Source organism: Ctenopharyngodon idella, chromosome 13 (assembly GCF_019924925.1).
Source record: "Ctenopharyngodon idella isolate HZGC_01 chromosome 13, HZGC01, whole genome shotgun sequence".
Lineage (NCBI taxonomy): Eukaryota > Metazoa > Chordata > Actinopteri > Cypriniformes > Xenocyprididae > Ctenopharyngodon > Ctenopharyngodon idella.
The window spans coordinates 33,333,510-33,359,520 of record NC_067232.1 but is presented as its reverse complement, the minus strand read 5'-3'; the positions used below and the strand labels follow the sequence as shown (position 1 = coordinate 33,359,520).

Genomic DNA, 26,011 nt, shown 5'->3' with positions numbered 1-26,011 from the left:
TCTTGGGACTGGTCAGACATCACATTGCTGATTTATACGTTGTGTACTATGTGCCAAAACTGATTGGGAATTGAAGCGTATGGCAGCTTCTGCTGATCACCAGTTAAATCAGCCGTTAAGACTAAATGGTCAAACACCAGCTTCCAATAGTTATTTTCCAGTGGTAAAGTGAGCAGTTTTTGTCACTGATGGACATCTGTAGCTTTCCACATTCGTGAAATGTCCCATATGTGTCCAAAGCCTGACTGAGATTTATGCCCACATTAATAAAACACAAGCAGAAAATAAAAATGTGGTAACACTTTACTTAAAGGGGTGGTTGATTATGATTTCACTTTTTTTACTTTAGTTAGTGTGTAATGCTTCTGTTTGAGCATAAACAACATCTGCAAAGTTACAACGCTCAAAGTTCAATGCAAAGGGAGATATTTTGTTTTACAGAAATCGCTGTTTAAGGACTACAAAAAATGGCTGGTAGGGACTACAACGAGCTTCTTCCCGGGTTAGTGACATCACTAACCCTAAAATTTACATAAACCCCGCCCCCGAGAAAATGCAACAAAGGGGGTGAGGCCATGTTGGGCTGCTTTAGAGAAGAGTTGTAGTTGTTGTAGTAGAGTGTTGTCGCCATGCCGTCATTTTACGCTGGACTGCTTCACAAACGAGGGCCAATTCAACGCTGAATTTACACAAAAGATTAACATGATGGCACATGCTAGTCGATGAGTTGAATCAACTACATAAATTTATCCACTAACCATTCAGAAACGTCCAGTTTCATTCTAAAAGTTGTAACTTCTTCCCGAGTCTCTCCATCAGTGTCGACTCCGGTTTGAACAATGTAAGGCTGAACACCGTTACTGACAATCCTCATTTTGGCTGCGTGAGATTCTCCAGCTTTGTTGTTGTTGAGCAACTGAAGCGTGAGCTGTTAAAGCTCCGCCCTCTTCTGGAAAGGGGGCGGGGAGCAGGAGCTCAGTTGCATTTAAAGGGACACACACAAAAACGGCGTGTTTTTGCTCACACCCAAAAAGGAGCAAATTTGACAAGCTATAATAAATGATCTGTGGGGTCTTTTGAGCTGAAACTTCACAGACACATTCTGGAGACACCAGAGACTTATATTACATCTTGTAAATTATAGGTCCTCTTTAAAGCCTTCATATATAATGCATTATAAAAGCAATTTTAATTCATTAATTACTGCTTGTAATGCACCTTAATAACACATTGTAGTGTCTCATGAATAATTGTAACCACAGTTTTAATACAAGGAGTCTGCAAATATTATAATGCATTTTAACTTTGGTTACAATTATTTATGTAAAGATATGATGCATTTTAATGTACATTATGAATACCTTTATAATGCTTTTTTTGTCAAGCCTTTTTTTTCAGTAAAAACATCCTTAAATAAATGCATCTGATATTAAGTGTTTTATTTTAAGATTCAGAGAATAAAGGATTTTTTGTTTTACTCCATTGGCATTTATGCTTGTTTTAAGCATTAATCTAACAAAAGTTAAGAAAAAAATAATCAAATGGGGTACAAAATTTGGGGTCAAAAATTATTATTAATAATAATTAATAATATGTTACACAATTTTAAAACAAAAATAGAAAATGATTTTTGCAGTGTGTGTAAGTCATTTATAAATCCATTTCTACATAAACTGACATATTGAACTGAATGCAGCACTTTATGTACTGTATGCATGTATTTACAAATGATTTACACATATATTCATGTTTGTGTTTTTAGGAATAAGGCCCAGTGTCTTTGCTAGGCAACATAACATCCAGCGTGTCATCACTGGACAATTCTAGCTTTGCCAGTGTATGAGTTTGAGGTGTTATGCACTATTAGCATGTGTGAATGATGTGACTAAATTGAGTTATACTGGAATAGAAGTTTGCATGTACTGACAGAGACTTTGAAGGTTATAATTCCGGCACAGATGAACGTGGAAACTAACTTGTTAACTTACACAACTGAAACACCCACTTGGCTGTGGAGTAAAATAATGGCCCGTTTTCTCCATTCAACCTCCCGACATTACTGGCCGACGATTTTCCTTTGATGCTGGTGATGCCTCTCGTGGTACAGCCGGTCACACAGCCATAGGTTGTTTTCTTTTTAGATGAAATTTCATGCTGTTTAATTTTAACTAGCTTCTTTGGCTTGAAATAGCTTGGGAAAATGTTTCTGTAAGCAAAGAGCCAAATTCTGCACCGCTAAGAGCCCGTCACGGCAGGGCCGAGGGAAACAGCTTGATAGAAGCGGCCGTAACATATAGACCTCCCCCACTAGACAAACAAGCACATGTCAGTGCAACGTTTCCTGATTACACGCTGCAGTACGTCTGTCTGTCTGCTCCCATAACGGCTGATACAATGTCATGTATTTGATTTGGTTTACGTAACGCTTTCAATTAACTTATCTCTGAATTATTTCCATTAAATGCTTTACCCATGGCTTCTCATCCAGCCAAGAGCTGAATTTGGGGTCAGGGTCAGAATAGTGAAATTCAACACACCGCTGTTATCTGTGTGCTGACGGATGCTCTCGTGTCTGCGCTCTCTCCTGCAGCTCTACGGCTACTGCTACCAGGACAGCAATGATATAAAGGACACGGTGACGGCCATCACGGAGCTGGGCAGCCCTCTGGAGATGATCCAGCTGCTGCAGACGCCCTGGGAGGAGAGATTCAGGGTGAGTCACTCAACTCATATCACACATTCCATCTAGTGTCTGTCTGGAGCTCCAGGGAGGAACGTCTTATCAGCGCTTACAACTGTGAACAAATTGAGTCAGTGTATTTTCTAACGTGACTATGATAAAAGAATTATATGTTATTGTGATGTAAATATTATTTGACATTGGAAAAAATTCTATACAACGGGGTCCAAAAGCCTCAAACCTAAAACTTATTTATTTATTTACTTATTTATTTAACCTGGAATAAGAGTGTTTTAGATTTTTGAAAACAATTAAACAAAAAAAATACATTTAGCATAATAAAACAATTAAAGGTTATTTTCAATTAAACATTATTTATGACATTGAAATATATATAATAAATATAATATACAGTGGGGCTCAAAAGTCTGAAACATAAAACTTATGTATGTATGTATGTATTTGTGTTTTAGAGTTTTGAAAAAAAATTAAAAAAATTTTTTTTTTTATTAACATTCAGCATAATAAAACAATTAAAGGTTATTTTTTAAATTAAACATTATTTATGACATTGAAAAATATTATATACACTGGGGCCCAAAAGTCTGAAACCTTACTGAAAAAATGATTTTTGATTGATCAATTGATTGACTGATTGAACCTAAATAAAAAGAATATTTTAGGATTTTGAAAAAAAAAAAAAAAAAAAAAAATTCATGTTTATTTTTCAAATTCTCCCTTTTTTTAATTTAGCTTAATAAAAATGAAAGGTTAGTTTGATTAAAGACTATTTGTGACATTGTAAATTATTATAAACAGTCTGAAAAATAATTGAAAATCTGATTATTTATTTATTTAGATAGCTAGTTAGATTGTTCTAGAAATACATAGAAAGTTTTAGAATTTTCCAAAAACATAAAGAAAATTAATGTTAATTTTTACATTCAACTATTCATGAAAATGATGCTGATAATATAATTTGTTAAAAAAAAAATCATTTTTTTAAATAAATAAAAAAACAAAGCATTTCCACTTGTGGTCTCAGACTTTTGGACACCACTGTATAAATTATTATAAATTTTTTGAGAAAGATGAATAGATTGAGAGAGGCCAGAAGGTACAGCTCATTTACCTTGAATAAACAAACAGGGGGACAAAATTACATTCATTTCATAAAATTACTACAATTTCATAATGCTCTATAAACATTTTTAATGACTTTGAGTCAGCCAACCTCTAACTGTGCTTTCTGTGCAAAGCCATGGGCCAGCGGTTCATGCATTTGCCTCATACCCAGTCAGGGTGCTGCTCATGTGGGTAATACAGGTTTGAATCCTGCCTGCGACATGTCCTAATCCCACACTCAAAAAAATTAATTGTTGGATTTACTTAAAAAAGAAGTGTCAAGTGGTTCCACACAACTATAGTTAGTAATTTGTACAAATAACAATTTAGTTGTATGAACAAAAGAAATTTAAGTAAAGCTGACAAAATTTCTTTGAGTAAATACAAATCATTTGAACATCACTGTCACATAATATTTATATGTGCAGTTTACTTAATAATGTTATGTTTATTACGTAGGGTGAACACATTTATTGACTTAATTTACCTTATTAAATGAACTATTTGCTCTACAAAATGCACTCAAAAATAACTCATTGAACAAACTCAATTGAATTGAGAGCAGGAATTCCATCCTATAAACATGCGTGTATGAGTGCGCACAGCCTAAACACAGGTGACACTCTTCTGCATAACGGTAACCACAAAATTCAAAAGCATTACAGAAATTCCTCTAAATGTCCAACATAACTGAACATTAAACACTAACATAAACTAACAACATCTTTCCCTTTACTGAAAATCACATAAAATAACACTTAAAATAATCCCTAAATTTACTCTCCTAATGCAGTCTCTTGCAAAGCATGCTGGGAACTACGGATCCACTGCCCAGTTAGTTATGTCAACATTAATTTGTGCGTTTCACTCAGCAATGTTAAGTTGACTGAACAAACACTTACTAAGTAAAGCTGACAATACTCGTTTTTAGTAGAAACAACTAGTTACATGAGTTTTTAAAGTAATATGAACAAGGGTGGTTTGAGTGAAACTAACAACAGTGAAAGTTAATTTTTTGAGTGTATGATTCCGCTCTCTGTCCCTAATCATTCCTTTGACAATGTTTCTCTATAATGAAACACCCACCAAAAAACAATCCATAGTAGAACACACAGGGTTAAACCTGTTTCCAGCAGAGCTAGCCGTGTGGGACGTCCTGCACTCTGCTCTCTCTGAACTTCCTGTTAGGTAGCATGGCTTATGCCTGATAGACCCGGCTGATCGCTATCGCCTTGGCAACCTCCCATAATGATTTGCTATGACTTCCTGTGGCCAAAGCGCATCCTGTTCAGAGAGGATGAAACTGAATGAAATCCCAATGCATGAGCTCTTCCTCTGATAACAGGCTGCTGTTGACATGAATTTATGTTAAATAAGACATATGATAATTTGTGAACATTACATGGGAGATGTGTTATATATGTTATGAACTCATAGTCAATTAAATGGATATATATAGAATTAATACATTCAGATTATGATAGCTGCAGACTCACATCCCAGCTGGATAGAAACTGATTACATGTAATCTGGATTGCATAATCAGATCCCAAAAATTAAGTACTTGTAATTAGATTATATTACATTTTAAAATGACTACAGTTAATTTTATTTATTAAGTGATTATATATTATTCAAACAATAGCAGTAAGTTTGGGGTCCTTCATGTTGTTGATAAAATGGGATATATTTTCTTTCTTTATAATTTTTTTAAATATTTTTTATATATAGTTTTTTATTTAGAAAATATTTTATATGGTACAAAATAATCATATTAAAGGTGCAGTACGTAAAATTGACAGCTAGTGGTTGAAATGGGTACTGCCGTCTAAATTATAAATATTGGGGAGAGTTGTTTCTCCCAACGCCTCCTCCTCAGACTCGACGCTCATGCGGGTTGCCAGATTGAGGACACGCAATAGAAATAAGCGCAACTGACAACAGAAGGCGAGGAGACTTACACACTTGTAAGTTGATGAGTTGATTTATCCGCGTTTCAATATGCTCCGGTTCATAGAGATTTTTAGATGAATGCTGAGGCTTTTTAGGTCTGGTAAAATCCGTGATCACTGGCCCATTCGTTTGCTGGCTTCCATGGCTGTAATATGCTGTGTTTCCCACAAACTGGCAACCTGGAGTGTCGAAATACTATTGGGTAAATTGGCAGTGGCAGATCACACAGATAGAAACAGACGTTCCCACATGGAACGTACATTTCAAAATAAAATAACTGGCTGTAGCATAGTTTTTCAGCAAAACAAGTATGTGAACTTATATCTGCAAACATATTATGGTATTTTTATGCTTTATTTCAGTCAAAAATTACATACAACACCTTTAAAATCGATTTGATAAACAAGTAATCTAAAAGTAATCAAAAAGTAGTCTGAATACATTACCTAAAATGTGTAATCTAATAGAGTGTGACTAACTTCAATTTTTGTCATGTAATTTGCAATCAGTAATGGAGTACAGTTTGTAATTAATCCACCCAGCACCGCAGCTAACACACACAAAAGCAAAAGCTACACTCAGAAGTGTATTTACTGGCCTTCCTCACATGTACACACCCAAACACTGATTCACACACACAGAACAACACACTCGCTGCACAAAAGCGGAGCCGCTCAGTAAACATTTCATGCTTTAATAGGGAACACAGCACACTCATCTACATGTCAACACAGCGGTATACAGTTCAGCAGAGCAATTCATAACCATACTTTAGTTTCAATAGACTTTCAGCATTACCAATTCCAGTCTGTGACAGCCTTTCCTTTTCCATAACTCATAGTATTCTGCTAAATATATTTATTAGGCTCACGTTTCAGAGTGATGTTTCAGTCATATTGAATGAATTTCCAGTCTAGAACAATGAAACCCTTTTAATGAGAATGAGACAAGTTGTGTCTTTATGTTCAGTGAATTAAGAGTTCCTGCTGTTGATTTTCTCATGGTTTTTATAGCCTCTTTAAGGCTTTTCTTGGCGTTCTCCTTTCATTTCTTACTATTTTTAAACATTTTATGTATTCCTTTATATATTTTACACAGCTTTGAGGTTTTGAAAGTAACCTACTTGTGTGTTTTTTGTGAGTTTCTGTCAGGTTTAGTCCTAATTCATTTCAGTCATTATTTTGACAAAATGTGCGCAGGATTTGGACACAATATGTACCGCACACAATTCTGGTTTGTTTATCAAATATTTAAGACTGACTGTTTGCTGTCATTTTGCAAGTAATCATTTTGGTATATTGTATTTAATATCCAAAACATCTACATTGGATGTCTTGGTAATGATGTAGACGTCAACATAATACCAAGTTACTCTCTAATAATGACTAATAACTAAAAATATATATAGGAAAAGAACACAATTTATTTGAAATGGAAATCTTCTGTAACATTTTTTACTGATGCTTTTGATCAATTTAATGCATGCTTCTCGAATAAAAATATTAATTTCTTTCAAGAAAAAGAAAATCCCAACACATTTGAACGTTTGTAATATGCTGTATCTGAAATCGCTCACTAGTCCACTCATTCACTATTTACTATTTACTGAATGAGACAGTTTGCTAAATAGGTGTGAGTGAGCAAAAATGTGTGAATTTGGACAGTTCTAAGCACAGCTGTGATACACTATAAACACTGCGGCACATTGTGTACAAGTTTACTTAAGTGTTGCATCCCAAATGAATTCCAGTGTGACAGTTCAGACTGAAGCATTTCCATATATCAATAATTATTTAAATCGGATCACAAGTTTTGGGATTTCCTACATTTTTTTGCTGTTCGGACTCCAAACAACAGATTTGAGTAAACGGATTTGAGTCAGATATGCTCAAAAATCTGATTAGCTGCCTGTCTGAACAAAGCCAAGCAGTTAAGTTCATTCCACGTGTTTCTAAATGCTACTGCATCCTGTCTCTTTAAGACTGTCCTCTACAGGCGCTGCTGGCCTCTGTTTCTCTGTGTGCATGTGGAACAAAGCAGAAACACCCCAGCAATGCTTTAGCAACATTTGAATTGCGTATGAGGCACTAATAGACTCTGGGGAGACTGTCGAATCCGTTGACTTCCAAACAGCTCATTTAGGTCCGAAACCATTTCCTCTGCGCGCTGACGAAGGCTTTTATGCCTTCTACATAATGCTGGGAGTGAAGACACACCCGTACTCACACCAGGCCCTCCTCACCAGCTAAACCAAAACTGTGCCAAGCAAGAAAACGTGCACACTAGGGCTGCTTCATATATCAAAATAAAATCAATATCACAATATGGCTTAGTGCCATTATCAAATCATGCAGGCTGTGATTTAATTAAGTAAATATGTGCGCTACTGGTCTCAGAGTGAAGCGGTTTCATTCTACATGCGTGTAAATGAACACACAGGCTGCATCCGAAATCTCAGGCAGCTGACTTGTTGCCTCCCTGCCTTATCAGGGAATGACTTCGCAGGCAGCATTTGTGCACGAAGGTACCACACGAAACTGATTTAGGACAGACTTCTGAGGAAGCGCAACGGTTTAATGATCTTCAGCAAAATAGCGCAAGCTAAAAAATTTCTCGCTAGAAATGACATCAAAAGTGGAATACAATGGTCAAATCATATATTTACACACAAACTGACCACCAGCTAGAACTTTCAGATGCCATTTTTGGAAATGGAACGCACAGGATTGTGGGATATCAAAGGATATCTATGCTGCGTTCAAAAATCAATCAGATAAAGGTATCTCAGGAAACAGGAAGTGAAGCTAACATTGGATTCGGACGTGCCTTGATACCTTCTTACCTTGAAATGCGTCCTACGAAGGCAGCATTTTTCAGTTTTCGATTGCAGCCACAGTGCCACACTTCATTATGAAACCAACAGTGCATCATTTTATTTGCTGGCAATCCATCAAAATAAAAGCTTGATGGTTTACCATTTGAAAGTGAAGAAATTAAATACTGTATTACTGAATATTAATATTGCAATTTTACAGTAAAATAAAATTATTTCTAGTCTAGTTTTTTTTTACAGCACTATAATATTATTACAGTGTATTTCTTATATTGTTAATACTTTTATTTAATAATAATCACAATGAAATAATTTTCCAGCAACCCATCAAAATAAAAACTTGATGGTTTACCATTTGAAAATTAGGAATTCTAGATGTAAATATTAGTATTGTAATTTTACAGTAAAAAAAAAAAAAAATGAAGTTTTTCCCAAATCGTTCAGCCCTACAAGGATTTGCACTCAGAAAAATGTCCTCAGAGTAAAGTAATATTTTTGCTTTTTTATTATTTTTATTTTTATGCAGATGCACTTCCCCCCCAAAAATCACCACAATCACTCTAAAATGAAAATTTGTTTCCAAATATAAATATTGAAGTCATCTGGCAAAAATTCCTGTATCTTTATATATTACAATACATATTGCTGAAAAATAAAATATTGCTACTGTATGTCAGTTTTTTTCCAATCTCCTGCAGCCCTAGTTCACACCCTTGCGTTCATGTATGAATGGAAAAATGCTTGCCGCATTTTTGAGGAAATCAAATCTGTTGGGGTATTTTGGATGGCCTCACCTCCCTTACAATGGCTTTCTCAATGGTTTTGCCAAAGCTACCGGTTGCCTACCACGTTAAGCAAGATACAAACACGGTGTGAGGGGGGCTGACCTTTCCCAGTAGTTGCTAATCCGGAGTGTATTAAAAGCAGCTTTTGTCTGTTGTGAAAGGCATGGGCAGTGTCTCCTCCACCCCCTCATCTCCTCTCTGTTTGCTTCTCTTTTATGTTCTCCTCTCCTTCTTTGGGTTGCATTCACCCCTCTCACTCCTTTTTGCGTCTTCGCCCTCCTCTCCTTTCCCTACGGCCGTCTAATCCTCTGAATTCTGCCCTTAAGAACATGGTAGATGAGGGTGTTGCTTGAATGCGAGGTGTACCAGCTGCCAAAGCTTCAGCCTCACCCCTCGTACCCTCACACACAATAAGAGGACTAATCCTCCAGTAACACACTCGTGCACTCGCAGACATGCACATACACAACAGGCCTCACACGCTCAAGTGGCTCTTTCAACGAGGTGCTTCCAGTGCCTGGAGACGGTACATTTTGACAAGGTTTCGGGCAGCCCTGATGGTCTCAAACAAGGTACCAGTTAGAGGCAGAGGCGGGTGAAATGTCCTCACTAGGTAGAGTGCTCAAAATACAACACTTCTGGCAGTGCCTCGCATTCAGTTTCTATTTCACAAGCCACTGCATTTTCCTCTGTTCATCTAAAATAAAAATTTTGTTTATATATATAATGTACTTTTTTTCATTTATATATAAAAATATAAATATCTTTATTCATATATATATATATGTGACAAATTTTGCAAAGTCACCATGAATCAAAATGGACTTTTTTTTTTTTATGGAATATTGCAGTGATTATTAAGTTATTTATCCGTGCACTAATTTTTTTTTTTCATGTTCCCTCATAATCTTGAATCAAACTAAAGATAACAAATTAATAAATTGATACCATATCTTTTATCGAACAATATTAAAGATTTTTCCATTTATCAGTGTCAACCAATATTATTTAATTATTATTTATAATTATTTTATATTAATATTTAGTTGTCATTTCTTATCTTCTTATTTTACTGTTAAATTACCTTTGCTGACATCTGTTCACTTAAAATTAATCTTTAAAAACATTAGTAATTTAATAACAATGTAAGCTTTAGCAAATCTCAAAATAAATATTAATTTTTATACTGTACTTTATAATGTTGTATTTGTAACGTGCTCCACGCACTTGCACTCTTTCGACAACAGTACAAATGGATTCGTAAATTTCACTTTGACGAGTTCAGTATATGCAGCTGTTGCGCCCGGTGTAGAAACAGTAGAAATTCATTTGTAGGATCATAAAATGACTGCTTTAATGTTTTATTTTTAATTTGTTTAGACATAATAATATAGAACTTTTTCATTGGCCTTTGATAATCATCCATAACATTAAAAAAATAATTATTGGCTAATCATCTTAGTGTCACATTTAGTGGCTGTAATGAGCGCGGGAAGACGAAAGAGTACAAAATAAACTGTCTTTTAATAATAATTCCAAGAGGAAACATGCAGGAGAACAGAATAACACAACCACATTATACTGACGACACAGAACAACGGAAACATGAAGGAAAAATGAAGGGTTTAAATACACTGACAGAGTAATCAACAGAACTAAGAACAGGTGAGGAACTAATGAGTAACTGTGGAAAATAATAACAACCAGGTATTTGTTCCCTAGTTCTGGTTAAATAGTAGCACATTGTATTAATTCGTTCCCTCATTTTATTTTATTTAAATGGTGGCCATAATATCTTGTTTTTTCCCGCATATCATATGTGGGTTAGAGTTATTTTTATGAATATATAACCTTTCTGTAATATATTCCATATTTCAAAATAATATATTGCTTTCCACAGATCTGTTTGAGTCTGATGAGGCTGCTGCATTATTTGGCCCACTCCCCGCTCGGGTCCGTCACCCTGCTGGACTTCAGGCCACGGCAGTTTGTGTTGGTGGGGGGAGTGTTGAAAGTGACCGACCTGGACGACGCCAGTGTTGAGGAGACGCCTTGCTCCCCGTCTTCTCCTTCAGACTGTCTCATGGAGTTCCCTGCCCGCAACTTCACCCTCCCCTGCCACAAGGGGCGCTGTCAGGGTATCAACGAAAAGAGAAACCTCTACAATGCTTACAGGTGTGTGTTCACGGCCTGAGATCTGAGACAACTTCTGCTTTATTTGTGTATTTTAGGGTGTTTAAGGCAAAGTGAAATGCTGACATGGTTTTTCCATATTTTCTAGATTTTTCTTCACCTACTTGTTACCTCACAGTGCCCCCTCAGCATTGAGACCCCTTCTGGACAAAATCGTCAACTGTACAAGTGAGTCTGATTTCACTACCCAAGTTCTGCTCTCATTCCTACTGCTGAAAAAAGTAGGTCATATCAGCTCAGGGTGGTCAAGCTGGGTTTGGTAGCTGCTCTAAGGTGGTCTGTCAGCCCAAAACTAGATCCAGCAGATGATAGTTTATCTGGGAGTGAGTGTCAAGCCCTGCTCTTGACTACTTTTTATAGAGGAGAAAAAGTTTGTTCAAACATCCTCTACAAACATTCCTTCTCTTCACATCCCAACATTTCTCTTTCTGTCCCTCCCAGCATGCCTTTTGTCTCTGGCCTTAATTCCTTTCCTCATGCGCTCTATCATCATGTTCATCAGCATAATGGCATGTCAGATAGCGTTTGAAATCTGTTTTTCTGGGACACAACAGTCCGTGAAGCCGCGGGTAGCGTGGGTGGCCCAGCCTCGATCCTATCTTTCTCTCCCACTGTCACGAAACGCCCACTTCAGCATCACTCTGTAGGCATGTTTTCTTAATGACAGAATGTAAACCGCTAATAGTTGAGTTGTTTATGCTGTATGAATGTGTTTCAGGAGAGCTGATATGGGGCACCGACGAGACTCTGGTTCACCTCGAAAAAGTGCTGGATATCTACAGGAACGGACATTACCTCAAGAATAACACGCAGACACACAAAACAGGTGAGTGACCCAGACAGGTACCAAAACACCATGACCTTTGACATAAGTGAACACATTCAAATGACCAAAGCTTAGATGATAATTCGACAGTTCTTTCTCTGGCTCTGTTTCAAAACCTAGCTAGACAGCATTTTAAGGCATCATGGGCACACTGCTAAGGTCCATTTTGCTTTGAAAAACACAAGACGCGGGCAGTGAAACGGGAAAAAACACAATGTCTCGAGCAGTGTAAATCTCGTTGATGAATAATTTGCGTCAACAAGATTTACACTGGTCGAGACATTGCGTTTTTTCCCGTTTCACTGCCCACGTCTTGTGTTTTTCAAAGCAAAATGGACCTTAGCTGTGTGCCCATGATGCCTTAAAATGCATTCTTTCACGGACGAAAACGAGACCGTGACTAAATAATAATGCGTTTTGAATGACTAAAACTATGACTAAAATCTACTCTAATTTTCGTCGATGAATAAAAACAAGACGAAAATGTAAGAGAGGGACGATTTGGGAAGATATCCAGTGTGGAAGATGCGCACATTTGAAGTGTAATGTGCTGATCTAACCGCGGGAAACGCGCGCACTGTTACGAGCTCTACAGGCTCGCGCAGCAGCACTCCAGACTGCTTCGCAGTTAATGAATAGCGCACATTTATGCCAAGCGATTGCTTATGAGCTAATGTTGATGAATTATGACAGTGTTTACTACACAATGTTTATATAGTAGTATGTTTAGACGGTTATAAGAATGCATATTTTATCACCCTCATGAGCAGCCTGCTACAGTGCAGACTGCAGACATTTCAGAATAAGAGTCACGGTGTATTTCGGGATGGTTTATAATTATTATTTTTTCCTGGTCATTATTGTTATTTTGTGTTTACACAATAAACTGTATTTAATTTAATTTCTATTTAATTCATAGTAAAATACTGTATCTAAGAACATTATTTGACATGTTATTCAATATATTTTACAAGTATAAGGGTTATTATAGTTAACTAAACCTAAAACCAAAGAAATCTTCATTACTTGAAATAAACGTTAACTGAAATAAAAAATAAATATATATATAAAAAATGTAAACTTATTTTATTTAATCTAGTTTCTAAGCTTTGGCTTAACCTGAGGTATTAAAATAACAAACAGAAATAAAAACTTATAGACATAAGCAAAAACTAAAAGACATAAACTTTTAACATAAACTAAAAGTTTTAATTACTAAAACTTTTAATTAAAATTACAATGAAAGCAGAAAAACTAAAAATCAAATCTAATAAAAATTTTAAACGAAAACTATAATAGTACCTCAATGATAAGTGTGTTAATCCCTGAAAAGTACTGAATTTTACTCTTTCGTGTGTTTTTGCACTTGAACAGTCAAAAACCGTCCGCTTTGGTGAGCAAAGTACAGTTGGGTGAACATAAACAGTTTGGGGAATATCATATGTACCTATATCAGTGTATAGGATCTGTATATTGTTAGAGAAATGCTTAATGCATTACAATTTAACTAAATTAGATAATCTTATGATATTTAGTCGACTAAAACTAGACTAAAACTAAAACAATTTCCGATGACTAAAATATGACTAAAACTAAATGGCATTTTAGTCAAAAAACTATGACTAAAACTAAATAAAAATTTGCTGTCAAAATTAACACTGGTCTCGAGATGCATTTTTTTAAGTTTCTCAAGACTCAAGACACGAGCGCAACGGTCATACACATCCGTCTAGCGTGTTTACATAGAAAAACAATGAAAAAGTAGTACATAGCAAAAATGCAAAATGCATTCTGTGTGAACGGACCCTGATACTGTTCAAAATGGAAGGCAGGAAAATTATTCTGCCTTGTAAGATACCTAACTTGGCAGCATATGTCATTCACAGAGTTATGCATTCAGATTTTTTTTGTGGTTTTAAGCAAAACATGAATTTTGATTCATTTTTCAGAAACAAGACTTAATATCTTAAGTCATTTGGCTTCTCAAGTAAAAGGATCTTGATTTAAAATAGTTTAGTCCTGGAAAACAAGACAAAATACTAAGAAACACAAAACTCAAAGAGCTGTGCTCAAAGAAAAGCCTGGGTTTCCCACCAGTAATTGTGGTGGTGTTCATGTGCTCATCTTGTAAATACGATCATTCTGAAATGACTAGAAGGCAGCAGAATCCTGGCAGTGAGTGAGTTTCCTCAAATCTCCCCGGAATTAACCAGTTGTTCAGTCAGTGTAGAGAGCGAGAGGGAAAATTTGTGTGTGCATGTAAGGACAAATGAGAGGAGATTTAGAAGATTAGAGTTTATATAACTAGTGAACAGAGGGGCTGCTTATAGGCCTGATGGACAAAACATCCATTTCTGCACTGAGAAACACCTCCGTCTTCTACTCGCTCCACCCGTTTTTGCCATTTTGTCCCAATTCTCTTTTTCTTTCTTTGCTATCCCTCCTTCTCTTCTCCATGCTCCATTGGCAGTCTAAAGCAGACACTTGTTGACTGATGAGAGCGTTAAGCAAGTGAGGGCCATCTTCTCCAGAGACATTTAACTCTTTCCACTCTCATTGCACCATCAGCTGTCTTTGCTGTAAATTTAAACATATAAAACAGTTTGTGCTGCTTCAAGCCTATAATTTAAAAAAATAATATTTTATTCCATCACTTATTTGCAGACTAGTCTTTTTTTATTATTATTATTCTTGATGAAAACCATGCTGTACAATTTTATGAGAATGGCGAACATTCAATATTTTGCACTTGAAAAAACATAAACAGTTTCATGTATTTACATCATATCACAATAACAACTGGGCTGATATCTGGTCATTTTTAGATTATTAGTCGATTGGCTATTTAGAAGTGATCAGTTTTGAGTAAATGTGTAAAATACACTATAGTTCAAAGGTTTGTGGTCAGTAAGATTTTTTTAAAGATATTAATACTTTTTTATCAGCAAGGACACTTGAAATTGATCAAAAGTGACAGTAAAAACAATCATAATGTCACAAAAGATTTCTATTTAAAATAAATGTTGTTCTTCCTATTCATCAAAAGAATCCTGAAAAGAATGCATCAGTTTCCACAAAAATATGAAGCAGCACAACTGTCTTCAACATTGATAATAATAATAATAAATGTTTTGAGCTGCAAATCAGCATATTAGAATGATTTCTGAAGGATCATGTGACACTGAAGACTGGAGTAATGATGCTGAAAATACAGGAATAAATTACATTATAAAACATTAAAACAGAAAAGTATTTCATAATATTACTGTTTTTACTGTATTTTTGACAAATGAATGCAGCCTTGGTGGTCAGAAAAGAAACTTCAAACTTTTTAACGGTAGTATAAGTGTTCATTTAAATTCACCAATTTGTACACATCTTATTTGTAAGTGTTTAAATATATTTCGGCAATATATCAGCCATTCTTCTCTCTGGATAATGGGGAATAAACGGGATTGGCTAATATTTAAAAGTTCATGTAATATTCTTGTGAACAGGCCTTCGTAACCTCCATTCTAGTCCAGCGTGTGGTATTTTGACTGGACACTTCTCTGCTCTGCCTGGTGTTTGAGGTATTCTTGTAAAACAGGGTCCCCTGGCAGTACTGTGAATTTGCATGGATACAGACAGGGTTTCCCTATGGAATTCACTCCTGCCCAACACGCATTAAAAGCCCAGCATGCCTCTGGCTGACTGCATCACCTTCTCTCTCATTTCTCCTGCGTCTTACAGGAACATTCAAAGAAAGCGGGAGCTCCATAAAGCATTAATTAGGGCAATAAAGAGTCTAATAGTTGCTCTTATTTACTGGCTTCTTGCTCCACTTAGTTGCCGCGTGCGTACGGCCCTCCCTCTCCTCGATCCCACCACACTCACTCATCAGAAAGATCTCATCGGAGGCAGCGTGCCCAGTGACCTTCATTCAATGCCTTACTTTCGAGGAGAAATAGTGAATCACGTCAGTAAAGCCCATCCAGCCATATCCCTGAAGAGCGAGAGAGGGAAAATGAGACTCAGAGATTCCGACATTTATGGTAGCACACAGTTAGCTCGGGTCTTTTAAAGACTCGTCTCCTTTTATCAGGCCCATTGTCACAGTGCTGTGAATGAGGCCTTGAATTTACGTTACAACCTTCTCGAAGAGCATAAAAAACCGAGTAAAACTCTCCAAACCATCCGAGACACTATCCAGAACCATTTATAAACCTCACAGCGGTGCAGCAGTGCCATATTGACAGCTCTATACCGATATATCCTGTCCACAAAATGGATTACCATGGGATCGTTTTTCAAATACATGACCACATTGTCAGCATTTTTGCCAAAGGCATGCGGTCCATGACAATGTATCCATCGCCATTCTGCTTCCAAACTGCACAATGTCAAAGAGCCACGGTTGGATTGTGAAAACTCAGACTAGCTGTATTTCAGCGTGGTTGGCCAGCGGTTGGCGTGTAATCAAAGCCGTCCTTCAACAGTCTTTAACGATCATATTAACGGTGCATTAGCATGAAGAAGAGGAATGTCACAAAGTATTGTCATCAACTCGGTTTGATGATCTTAGATGAGTAAGCGATTTAGGTTTGCTTGCCGGGTCTTGTCACAGGCGCGCTAGCAAAAAGCTGCGTTCAGATACTTTTTGAAGAGGAGTAAATTAAATAAGATAAAAATACAGGCCACTTCCCCAGCTAACAAAAATATGTTCTAAAAACGGTTTGCTAATGTTCCCATTAAGTTATGAAAAGGTTTTTTTTTCTGAATGTTTAAAATGTCGAGTTAAAGTAATTAAAGTAAACATTCCATTTTATCATTCTGCAAAGATTATGGGAATGTTCCTGTTGAATGTTCTCTGAACATTCTGAAACAAGTAGCAACATTTAAAAAATGTCAGACCAACGTCCAACAAAAACATTTAAGGTTTATCACTGATGTTTTTGTGCTAATGTTTTAAGAACGTTATTAAAGACCAGATAACTTTGAACAAACATTGTATTAATGTTATTAGAAGAACGTTTGTTCATAACCTTGCCAGATCTTCCAAGAATGATCCCTGTTAGCTGGGTCGATGTTATTCGCAAAATCTTACAATGGTTAGTGTCTGTTTACCAAAGTCTGCCTTTTCAGTTAATCAGTTAAAGGCAAAATCATGTTATTAAAGGGGTCCTTGATTATGATTTCACTTTTTTAATTTTAGTTAGTGTGTAATGTTGCATAAACAACATCTGCAAAGTTACGACGCTCAAAGTTCAATGCAAAGGGAGATATTTTCTTTTACAGAAATCGCTTTTTAAGGACTACAACAAACAGCTGGTAGGGACTACAATGAGCTTCTTCCCGGCTTAGTGACATCACTAACCTTAAAATTTACATAAACCCCGCCCCCGAGAACACGCAACAAAGGGGGTGAGGCCATGTTGGGCTGCTTTAGAAAAGAGGAAGAGTTGTTGTAGTAGAGTGTTGTTACCATGCCGTCATTTTACGCTGGACTGCTTCAGAAACGAGGGTCAATTCAACACTGGATTTGCACAAAAGATTACCATGACGGCACATGCTAGTCGATGAGTTGAATCAATTCCACAGCAACTACATAAATTTATCCACTAACCGTTCAGAAACGTCCAGTTTCATTCTAAAAGTTGTGACTTCTTCCTGAGTCTCTCCATCAGTGTCGACTCCGGTTTGAACAATGTAAGGCTGAACACCGTTACTGACAATCCTCATTTTGGCTGCGTGAGATTCTCCAGCTTTGTTGTTGTTGAGCAACCGAAGCACAAGCTGTTAAAGCTCCGCTCTCTTCTGGAAAGGGGGCTGGGAGCAGCAGCTCAGTTGCATTTAAAGGGACACACACAAAAACGGCATGTTTTTGCTCACACCCAAATAGCGTCAAATTTGACAAGCTATAATAAATGATCTGTGGGGTATTTTGAGCTGAAACTTCACAGACACATTCTGGGAACACCAGAGACTTATATAATTTTGAACAAACATTCTGTTAATGTTATTAGAAGAACGTTTGTTCATAACCTTGCTAGATTTTCTAGGAATGATCCCTGTTAGCTGGGTCGATGTTATTTGCAAAATCTTACTAAGGTTAATTTCTGTTTACCAAAGTCTGCCTTTCAGCAAATCAGTTAAAGAAAAATGTGACATCATGTTATTAATATTCGTTTTACTGTATAATGTGCCTCTTCCACACACACAAACTTTTCAGGTTGTTCCTACGCGCCCGTTTTCATCAAATTGAGCTACTCGCAGCTGTTGAATTCATACGGACAGCTACATATATTCTTTCTCTCATCTGAGACAGAACAGCTGCCCTTGTTCAGTAATGTAATGTCATACATTCAGTATTACAAACAGTATGTTGTGTTAATGTGAATCACGTCTTGTAATGTTGACTTGATACAACATGACCGAGATGAGAAACAGACAGCTGCACATTTTTATGACAAAAAACACACTTAAAAGATCTGGCCATCAGAGCTGCAGTGAGGAGAATGTTGGCAGCGTTACAGAGGTCTGTTCTCATTAGTTACTCTTGACGTCTCAGAGTGCACTCAGCTCATGTCTCTATCATACACGTTAGTTGATTATACTGTTTCATAATCAGGAGTGACATTATAGTGGGCAATCGATTAGGATGTTTCTCTTTTAACCCCCGTCCACAGTGAAATCTTATTTGTCCACAAGTTCTGCTATTTATTATCTAGTTCCTATTGGTTATGATTGTGACGCAATTTTACATTCAGTGTAAACAGATAAATTACTTGTTAGGACATGCTGGTAAGAACTATTATTGCAGGAGTTTAAGTAGGTAGAATATTGCGAAAACTTTGTTATTTACACTGCAACCTTATATTCATCACAATTTAATATATCCCCTATAAAACTCATTACCGTAATCTAACAAATCTCATTACTCTATTACTGTAATGCTATAATGATATATACTATAATGATTATGTAATATTTATATATATTTTTTCATTTTAATAACAATATTTAATATGTTAAAATGTAATATTATCCATCCATCTATTTTTCATCTGTAGTGTTACAGGGATGCCTATCTAATATTATATTTATATTAATAATATTAATACAATAATAAAATAATATATTATTAGTATTAGTATTATTATTGAGATATTAATATTATTAGTATGATATAATATTATAATATATTAATTCTAATATTATACTAGAAATATTAATATAATAATGTAAAAGAATTAAATTTTATATTATTTAAATTTAATAAAAAATATTTATACATCATGGTAGTATTTGTTTTACTATTGAAATAAAATGTCATCGTTGAATTACAGTAAAAAATACTGTATTACAGTAAAGATAATCTAATAAGAATCACCATTGAAAGTAATAGGAATATTTTATAAAATAATAGGAAATAAAGTGTCCAGATATATTATGGTAATGAGAATGATATTTTGATATAAATTGAGAATTTGGTGAAAATGTGCTAAAAAAAAAATTTGGTCACACTTTATTTTAGGGTCCAATTCTCACTATTTTCTAACAATTAACTACGACTTTTGCCTCAATAAACTTCTAATTACTGCTTATTAATAGTTAGTAAGGTAGTTGTTAAGTATAGGTATTGGGATTATGGGATGTAGAATAAGGTCATGCAGAATAAGGCATTAATATGTGCTTTATAAGTACTAATAAACAGCCAATATCCTAGTAATATGCATGCTAATAATCAACTAGTTAATAGTGAGAACTGGACATTAAACTAAACTAACTTCATAAGGACATTCCTTTATTTAACGAATGTTTGTTCTTAAATTCACACAATGTTTTCTGAAACGTTAGGTGTGTTTCGAAGCATGGCGTTGGTTTCTCTAGCTCAGTGATGTAGTGCATTGCTGAAGAGCTGACAGCGCAGTGATAAGTGACAGGACGAGAGAGATGGGGCAGATGAATGCGTGGGAGGGACAGATGGGAGGGACGTGTTAGTTTAATTTTCTCTTGGCCATCACTCCTCACGTCTCCCTCTATTTATCTGCTATTTTCTCTTTTTATCTACTTCCCTCTTTCTCTTTGCCATATTCTAACTGTGACTGCCCCATGACGGAGGCATTTATTGTGGTCGGGGTCACACTGAGTGGCATTTGAAATCTGTGTGTTTGAGTGAGGAAGTAATAGATAAAGGAAAAATCAAAAGACACATGTCAAGCTCTGAATAACAACAGCCTGAAGACTCCCTACTCCATCAAAGAACAAGACACCCCCTGTGTTAACACAATGAAGGAGTTTGTTTCGCTGTGTGTTAAGCTCCTACGCACTCACACATATACACACACTATGCTTTTCTTGGACAGTTGTTATGTGTTTGATTTATTGAGCAGTGTGTGTCAGTGCTGTCATGGGGACTGTCAGCTTGGACAGAAAGCATCGAACATGAAAGATTTACTTACTTGCAATGCAATGAAATTAAATGAATAAAATAAAATCTATCTAATTATATTGGTGGATGTTGGTGGTTTACTATCTGGCCATTTCCATAAATAACAAATATTTATGACTATAGTATTTTGAAGAATAGCATTTTTTTACAGGACTTTCTCTCTTTTGACAGAGTATAAACGTGTGTCAGATGCCTCAATAGCAGCAGAGAACTACCGCTGCTGGCCGTCCTATCAGCACGACGGATGCCTGCTGTCAGTCTTCAGCGTCCATGAAGCTGTTGACATGTGTGAGAGACACGCCCAATGCCGGGCCTTCGTCATGACCAATCAGAGCACGTGGACAGGTAATGTTACAAAATTTTAGTAAAAAGGCATCTGAAATAATAAACTAAGTGCAATGTAGTGTTGTCAAAAATGTCGATACGTATCGATACTGAAATATCTGGAACGCTTCCAATACTCATTTTCTGCAGAATAGATACACAATACCAGCTGCTCTTTCTCTCTATCATCTCTCCGACAGTGAGTCGACACACAAACCCTCATTAATTTGTAATGTAGAGATATATACAGTGCTTAACAAATTTATTAGACCTCTGCCACCCAATGTAAGGTTTGTGCCACAGCTGTATTGGTGATTACTAAAATCATTTTTCATGTTTCTGTAATGGTTAATCCACCAGTATATGTAAGCTCTTTAGTCACAGCAATATTTCTAATGCTAAAATATAATTATTGTTGTTATCCATGTTTTTTTTTCCGATTTTACTGTTTTACAAGAAAGGTAGAAAAAAAAGTAAAGCACTTTATAGTTGTTGTTTTTTTCAGATGCCCAATTACAGTCAATAACAACAGACTGTTATTAAGTTTTTTTTTTTTTTTTGGATATTATGTGTGAATAATGACTATTTAGTTGTTTCAGTTTGTTATTTGCTTAGTAATAGGCAATAACATTTTTAGCTTTGAACAAGTATTTGATAGATTCCTAAAATATTTGTGTTCTCTATTTAATATTAAGACAGGTAGTCTAATAAATTTAGCACTATGTTTTCATAGCATTCAGTTGGCACATTTGTTTGAAGTACATTGGGCAGGACGTGCAATAATGTGTTTTTTGTCAAAAAAAATAAAATAAATAAAATTCGGATTTTTATCTGATTAATCGATTAACCGAAAAAATATTATCAAATTTATCAGATTATCAAAATAATCGTTAGTTGCAGCCCTAGTAGCTGGTCGGCTTGATTCATGGCTTTTTAACAAAGACTTCTTAAAATCCCTATGGGGGGAAAAAAAATGGAAAAAGTATTTTTCGGAACAAACTCAAAAGTGGACACTAATGCACTCTATTGGAGTATCACAGCAACCAACATACTAAAATCAAACTCTGCTGAATGCAAATGTGAATCAAGTCTGCACTATTTGTATGTTGCACAGAGTTGCTGCCTATGTAGAGTGTTTTTAGACCTGTCACTTGTGAGGATCCATTTCAGTTAGGACGCCTTAGAGACAGCTGCCTATGTAGACAGTAGACAGCAAGGCAGCTCACTAGGTTTTGGAAAAGAGCCACTATAGTGTGTTGTAGTGTTAATGGATTCGTGTGAGTGTACGTCCTTTGGTAACTGATGAATGTCCTCCTGATGAGGGCTTTAACTGCCGTGACGGCACACTCCTCATACCCGCTCTCATCACCACACATAAAAACCGCATATGGACCAGCGGCTCTCAACTGCTTCAGATCTGTTCTTATAGCCCACTGGAACATTTTATGACCCAGAGGTTGCTCTTTCATAGCTCAGGAGATTTCAACAAGATGTTTCTTCTAAAAGTTCTCATGAGGAATAAAACTAGACACAAATAGCTGACATACAGAATAAGCATGGAGCTATAAAATCAACGTGGATAGCATAGCTCAGATCATTTGGTCTTGGAAGAGATGAGAAATGTTTGAGTACATATTGAAATCACTGACTTTTGATTACAAATTTCATCCTGGCAAATCTGAGGAGAATGTGAAACATTTTTGAGAATGATCGTGAAACTTCAGAGGAGACATATGAGATTATTGCTTATTTTTGTCATGAGAAACATCTGATTCTATCCAACACTTGGTAGAATCCAGCCATATTACGTGATGTTAAAGTGTGGTCATGTTACCTAAATTTTGCAGGCAAAAAAATCCATTGTCTGTGATGTATGAAGCACAACTCACACAGAAGCCACTTTCAAACCAAGCAGCTTTCTGTTGGTCAGCGCATCAAATCACTGTAATTAACTTCAACCGGTTGTGAAATCTGAGTGGGCCAATCTTTTGTCCTCATGTGAAATTCCCAATCATGATGATTCCTATTGAAATGACTGGATTTCGCCCACAAAAATTCGCTGAACAATGGTAAATGTGACCGCACCTTTTGACTTGATGGTGTAGATCCACAGCACTCTCACATTTCTCTTCCTCCCACTTCCTGTTTCTCACATCCAATTCGCCTTGTCTGCTGTTTTGTAGCAGGAAATGGCCATCCTCTCACACAGCCTGTTTTGATCTCTGCAGGTCATCAGCTTGTGCTCTTCAAAACCGGAGCATCCAGCTTGACCGCGGCTCCAGGTAAACTCTCATACGTACGGCTGGGAGCAGCTGAGAGCTGAGATGAGAGACAGACATCATCAGTATCTTCTGATCGGCTCCCTCTGAAGACGCTCGTGTGCTGTCCTTTCCCGTGGGCATGTCGCTCAGGATTCGGGGAGGACGCTCAACAGAGAAAGCACCTTACAGGAGGTTGGATTTTCTCTTGGAGACTCGCTCAGGTGGAGGTCAGCTGTCAGCTATGTGCAATACTGCCTCTCTGAAGCTGGGATTGGACTGTGTATGTGTTTGTGTATCTGGCAGAGATGCAGAGAGGCTGTTTGTGCTTGTCCCAGTGTGTATTTAATGAGATCTTCTGTCAGTATTTCTTTCACTCTTTCTTTCTCTCCATCTGTCATTCTTTCTGTCTTTGCCCATACAGAATCCTCCTTTATTTGCTCTGATATCCAGCACTTTTTCTTCCATGTGAATCAGGGTCTATTTGTTGAGCTTTTAAAAGCATTTGCTTTGATTTTTGAAATCTTTTCAAATATTTGCTCATGTAAAACAAGTTCTTCTGACAATTGATGTCCAAATGTTCACCTAGACCAGCCTAAACAAGTAATTTATTGGTTTAACGAATGAAAACGCTTCTTTTAAATTATGAAATCATTTTTTAAATCAAAATTGATTTTTTCTGAAACACAAACATTAGCAACAAATCTAGAAATTTCTATTACGATAAAAAAGTGTAATTTTATTTTCTTGTCATTAAAGCTTTGAATTTTTTATATGTTATTTTCAAAGGCAGAATGTAATGACCCATTTGAGAGGTGAATTGTGGTACTTGATTGTTAGATTGTGGTTAGTCAGCCAATCCCCTCGTGGTGTGATAAAGTTTCCCAAGGAAATGTCGATCTATTACTTGACAGGTGAAGGAGTTCGAGAGGTTTCTGCTTTCAGTGAAAGCACTGAGATGTACATGTACATGTTTTCTTATGAGTCTTATGGTTGTGTTGTATATGAGAGTAATATTTTTATATGGAAAAATAAAGTCTTGTGACTTAAAACTGTGTCTTTTTGTGTGTGATAACGTTTTCACAGTCAGAATAGTCTTAAAAAACTGAAATATGAACTTTAGGGCATAGAATATTTGTTACTAACATTATAAATGGATCACAGGGGTAACAATATTAAAGGGGTTATATCATACAGGTTTTTATTAAGTGTTTCAAAACACATTTGTCAGGTATTACAATTTTCTCAATATCTCTGCAGTATTTGCATCTCTATGCTACCGTTCAAAAATGCTCAAAAAAGATTTTATTTGTTTATTTTTGAAAGAATTTTTTTTCATGCCACCCCCCTCCGCCGCCACTGGTACCCCGGAAACCGGGCTCGCGCAGGAGGCGGATATTTAGAAAGGACACATTAAACATTTGAAAATGACAATAAAGATAATGTTATAACGGATTTCTATTTCAAATAAATGCTGATCTTTTGATCTTTCTATTCATCAAAGAATCCTGAAAAAAATATCAGTCTCAAGTATTAAGCAGCAAAATGGTTTTCAACATTGAAAACTATTTTGCTGCAGTGTATATGATTCCACTTTTCAAATTCTTTTTTTTCTTCTTCAAAGTTTCAAAAAGAAAAATGGGAAATTTCTTTCAGACTGTAAAAAGACATACAATATTCACTCACCGGCCACTTCATTAGGTACACCTGTTCAACTGCTAGTTAACGCAAATATCTAATTATTCAATCACATCAAGACGATCTGCTGAAGTTCAAACTGAGCATCAAAATGGGGAAGAAAAGTTATTTAAAGGGGTGATATAATGCCATTTTTACAAGATGTAAAATACAGTATCTCACAGAAGTGAGTACACCCCTCACATTTTTTTAAATATTTTATTATATCTTTTCATGTGACAACACTGAAGAAATGACACTTTGCTACAATGTAAAGTAGTGAGTGTACAGCTTGTATAACAGTGTAAATTTGCTGTCCCCTCAAAATAACTCCACACACAGCCATTAATGTCTAAACCGCTGACCACAAAAGTGACTACACCCCTAAGTAAAAATGTCCAAATTGGGCCCAATTAGCCATTTTCTCTCCCCGGTGTCATGTGACTCGTTAGTGTTACAAGGTCTCAGGTGTGAATGGGGAGCAGGTGTGATAAATTTGGGTGTTATCGCTCTCACTCTCTCATACTGGTCACTAGAAGTTCAACATGGCACCTCATGGCAAAGAACTCTCTGAGGATCTGAAAAAAAGAATTGTTGCTCTACATAAAGATGGCGTAGGCTATAAGAAGATTGCCAAGACCCTGAAACTGAGCTGCAGCACGGTGGCCAAGACCATACAGCGGTTTAAAAGGACAGGTTCCACTCAGAACAGGCCTCGCCATGGTCGACCAAAGAAGTTGAGTGCACGTGCTCAGTGTCATATCCAGAGGTTGTGTTTGGGAAATAGACGTATGAGTTCTGCCAGCATTGCTGCAGAGGTTGAAGGGGTGGGGGGTCAGCCTGTCAGTGCTCAGACCATACGCCGCACACTGCATCAAATTGGTCTGCGTGGCTGTCGTCCCAGAAGGAAGCCTCTTCTAAAG

At 36.4% G+C, this 26,011-nt stretch overlaps 1 protein-coding gene across 1 annotated transcript in view; it reads left to right on the top strand.

Annotated features, from left to right (window-relative positions):
- The window catches only part of pkdcca (protein kinase domain containing, cytoplasmic a), a 36,391-nt gene extending 11,928 nt beyond the window's left edge, over positions 1-24,463 (top strand). The window contains exons 2-7 of the mRNA XM_051917985.1: positions 2,591-2,713; positions 11,277-11,551; positions 11,658-11,737; positions 12,288-12,395; positions 21,001-21,174; positions 23,382-24,463. Coding sequence (XP_051773945.1) covers positions 2,591-2,713; positions 11,277-11,551; positions 11,658-11,737; positions 12,288-12,395; positions 21,001-21,174; positions 23,382-23,476 — 855 coding nt within the window. The 3' untranslated portion in view covers positions 23,477-24,463. The remainder of the gene's footprint in view (positions 1-2,590; positions 2,714-11,276; positions 11,552-11,657; positions 11,738-12,287; positions 12,396-21,000; positions 21,175-23,381) is intronic.
- Positions 24,464-26,011: the final 1,548 nt, after the last annotated feature.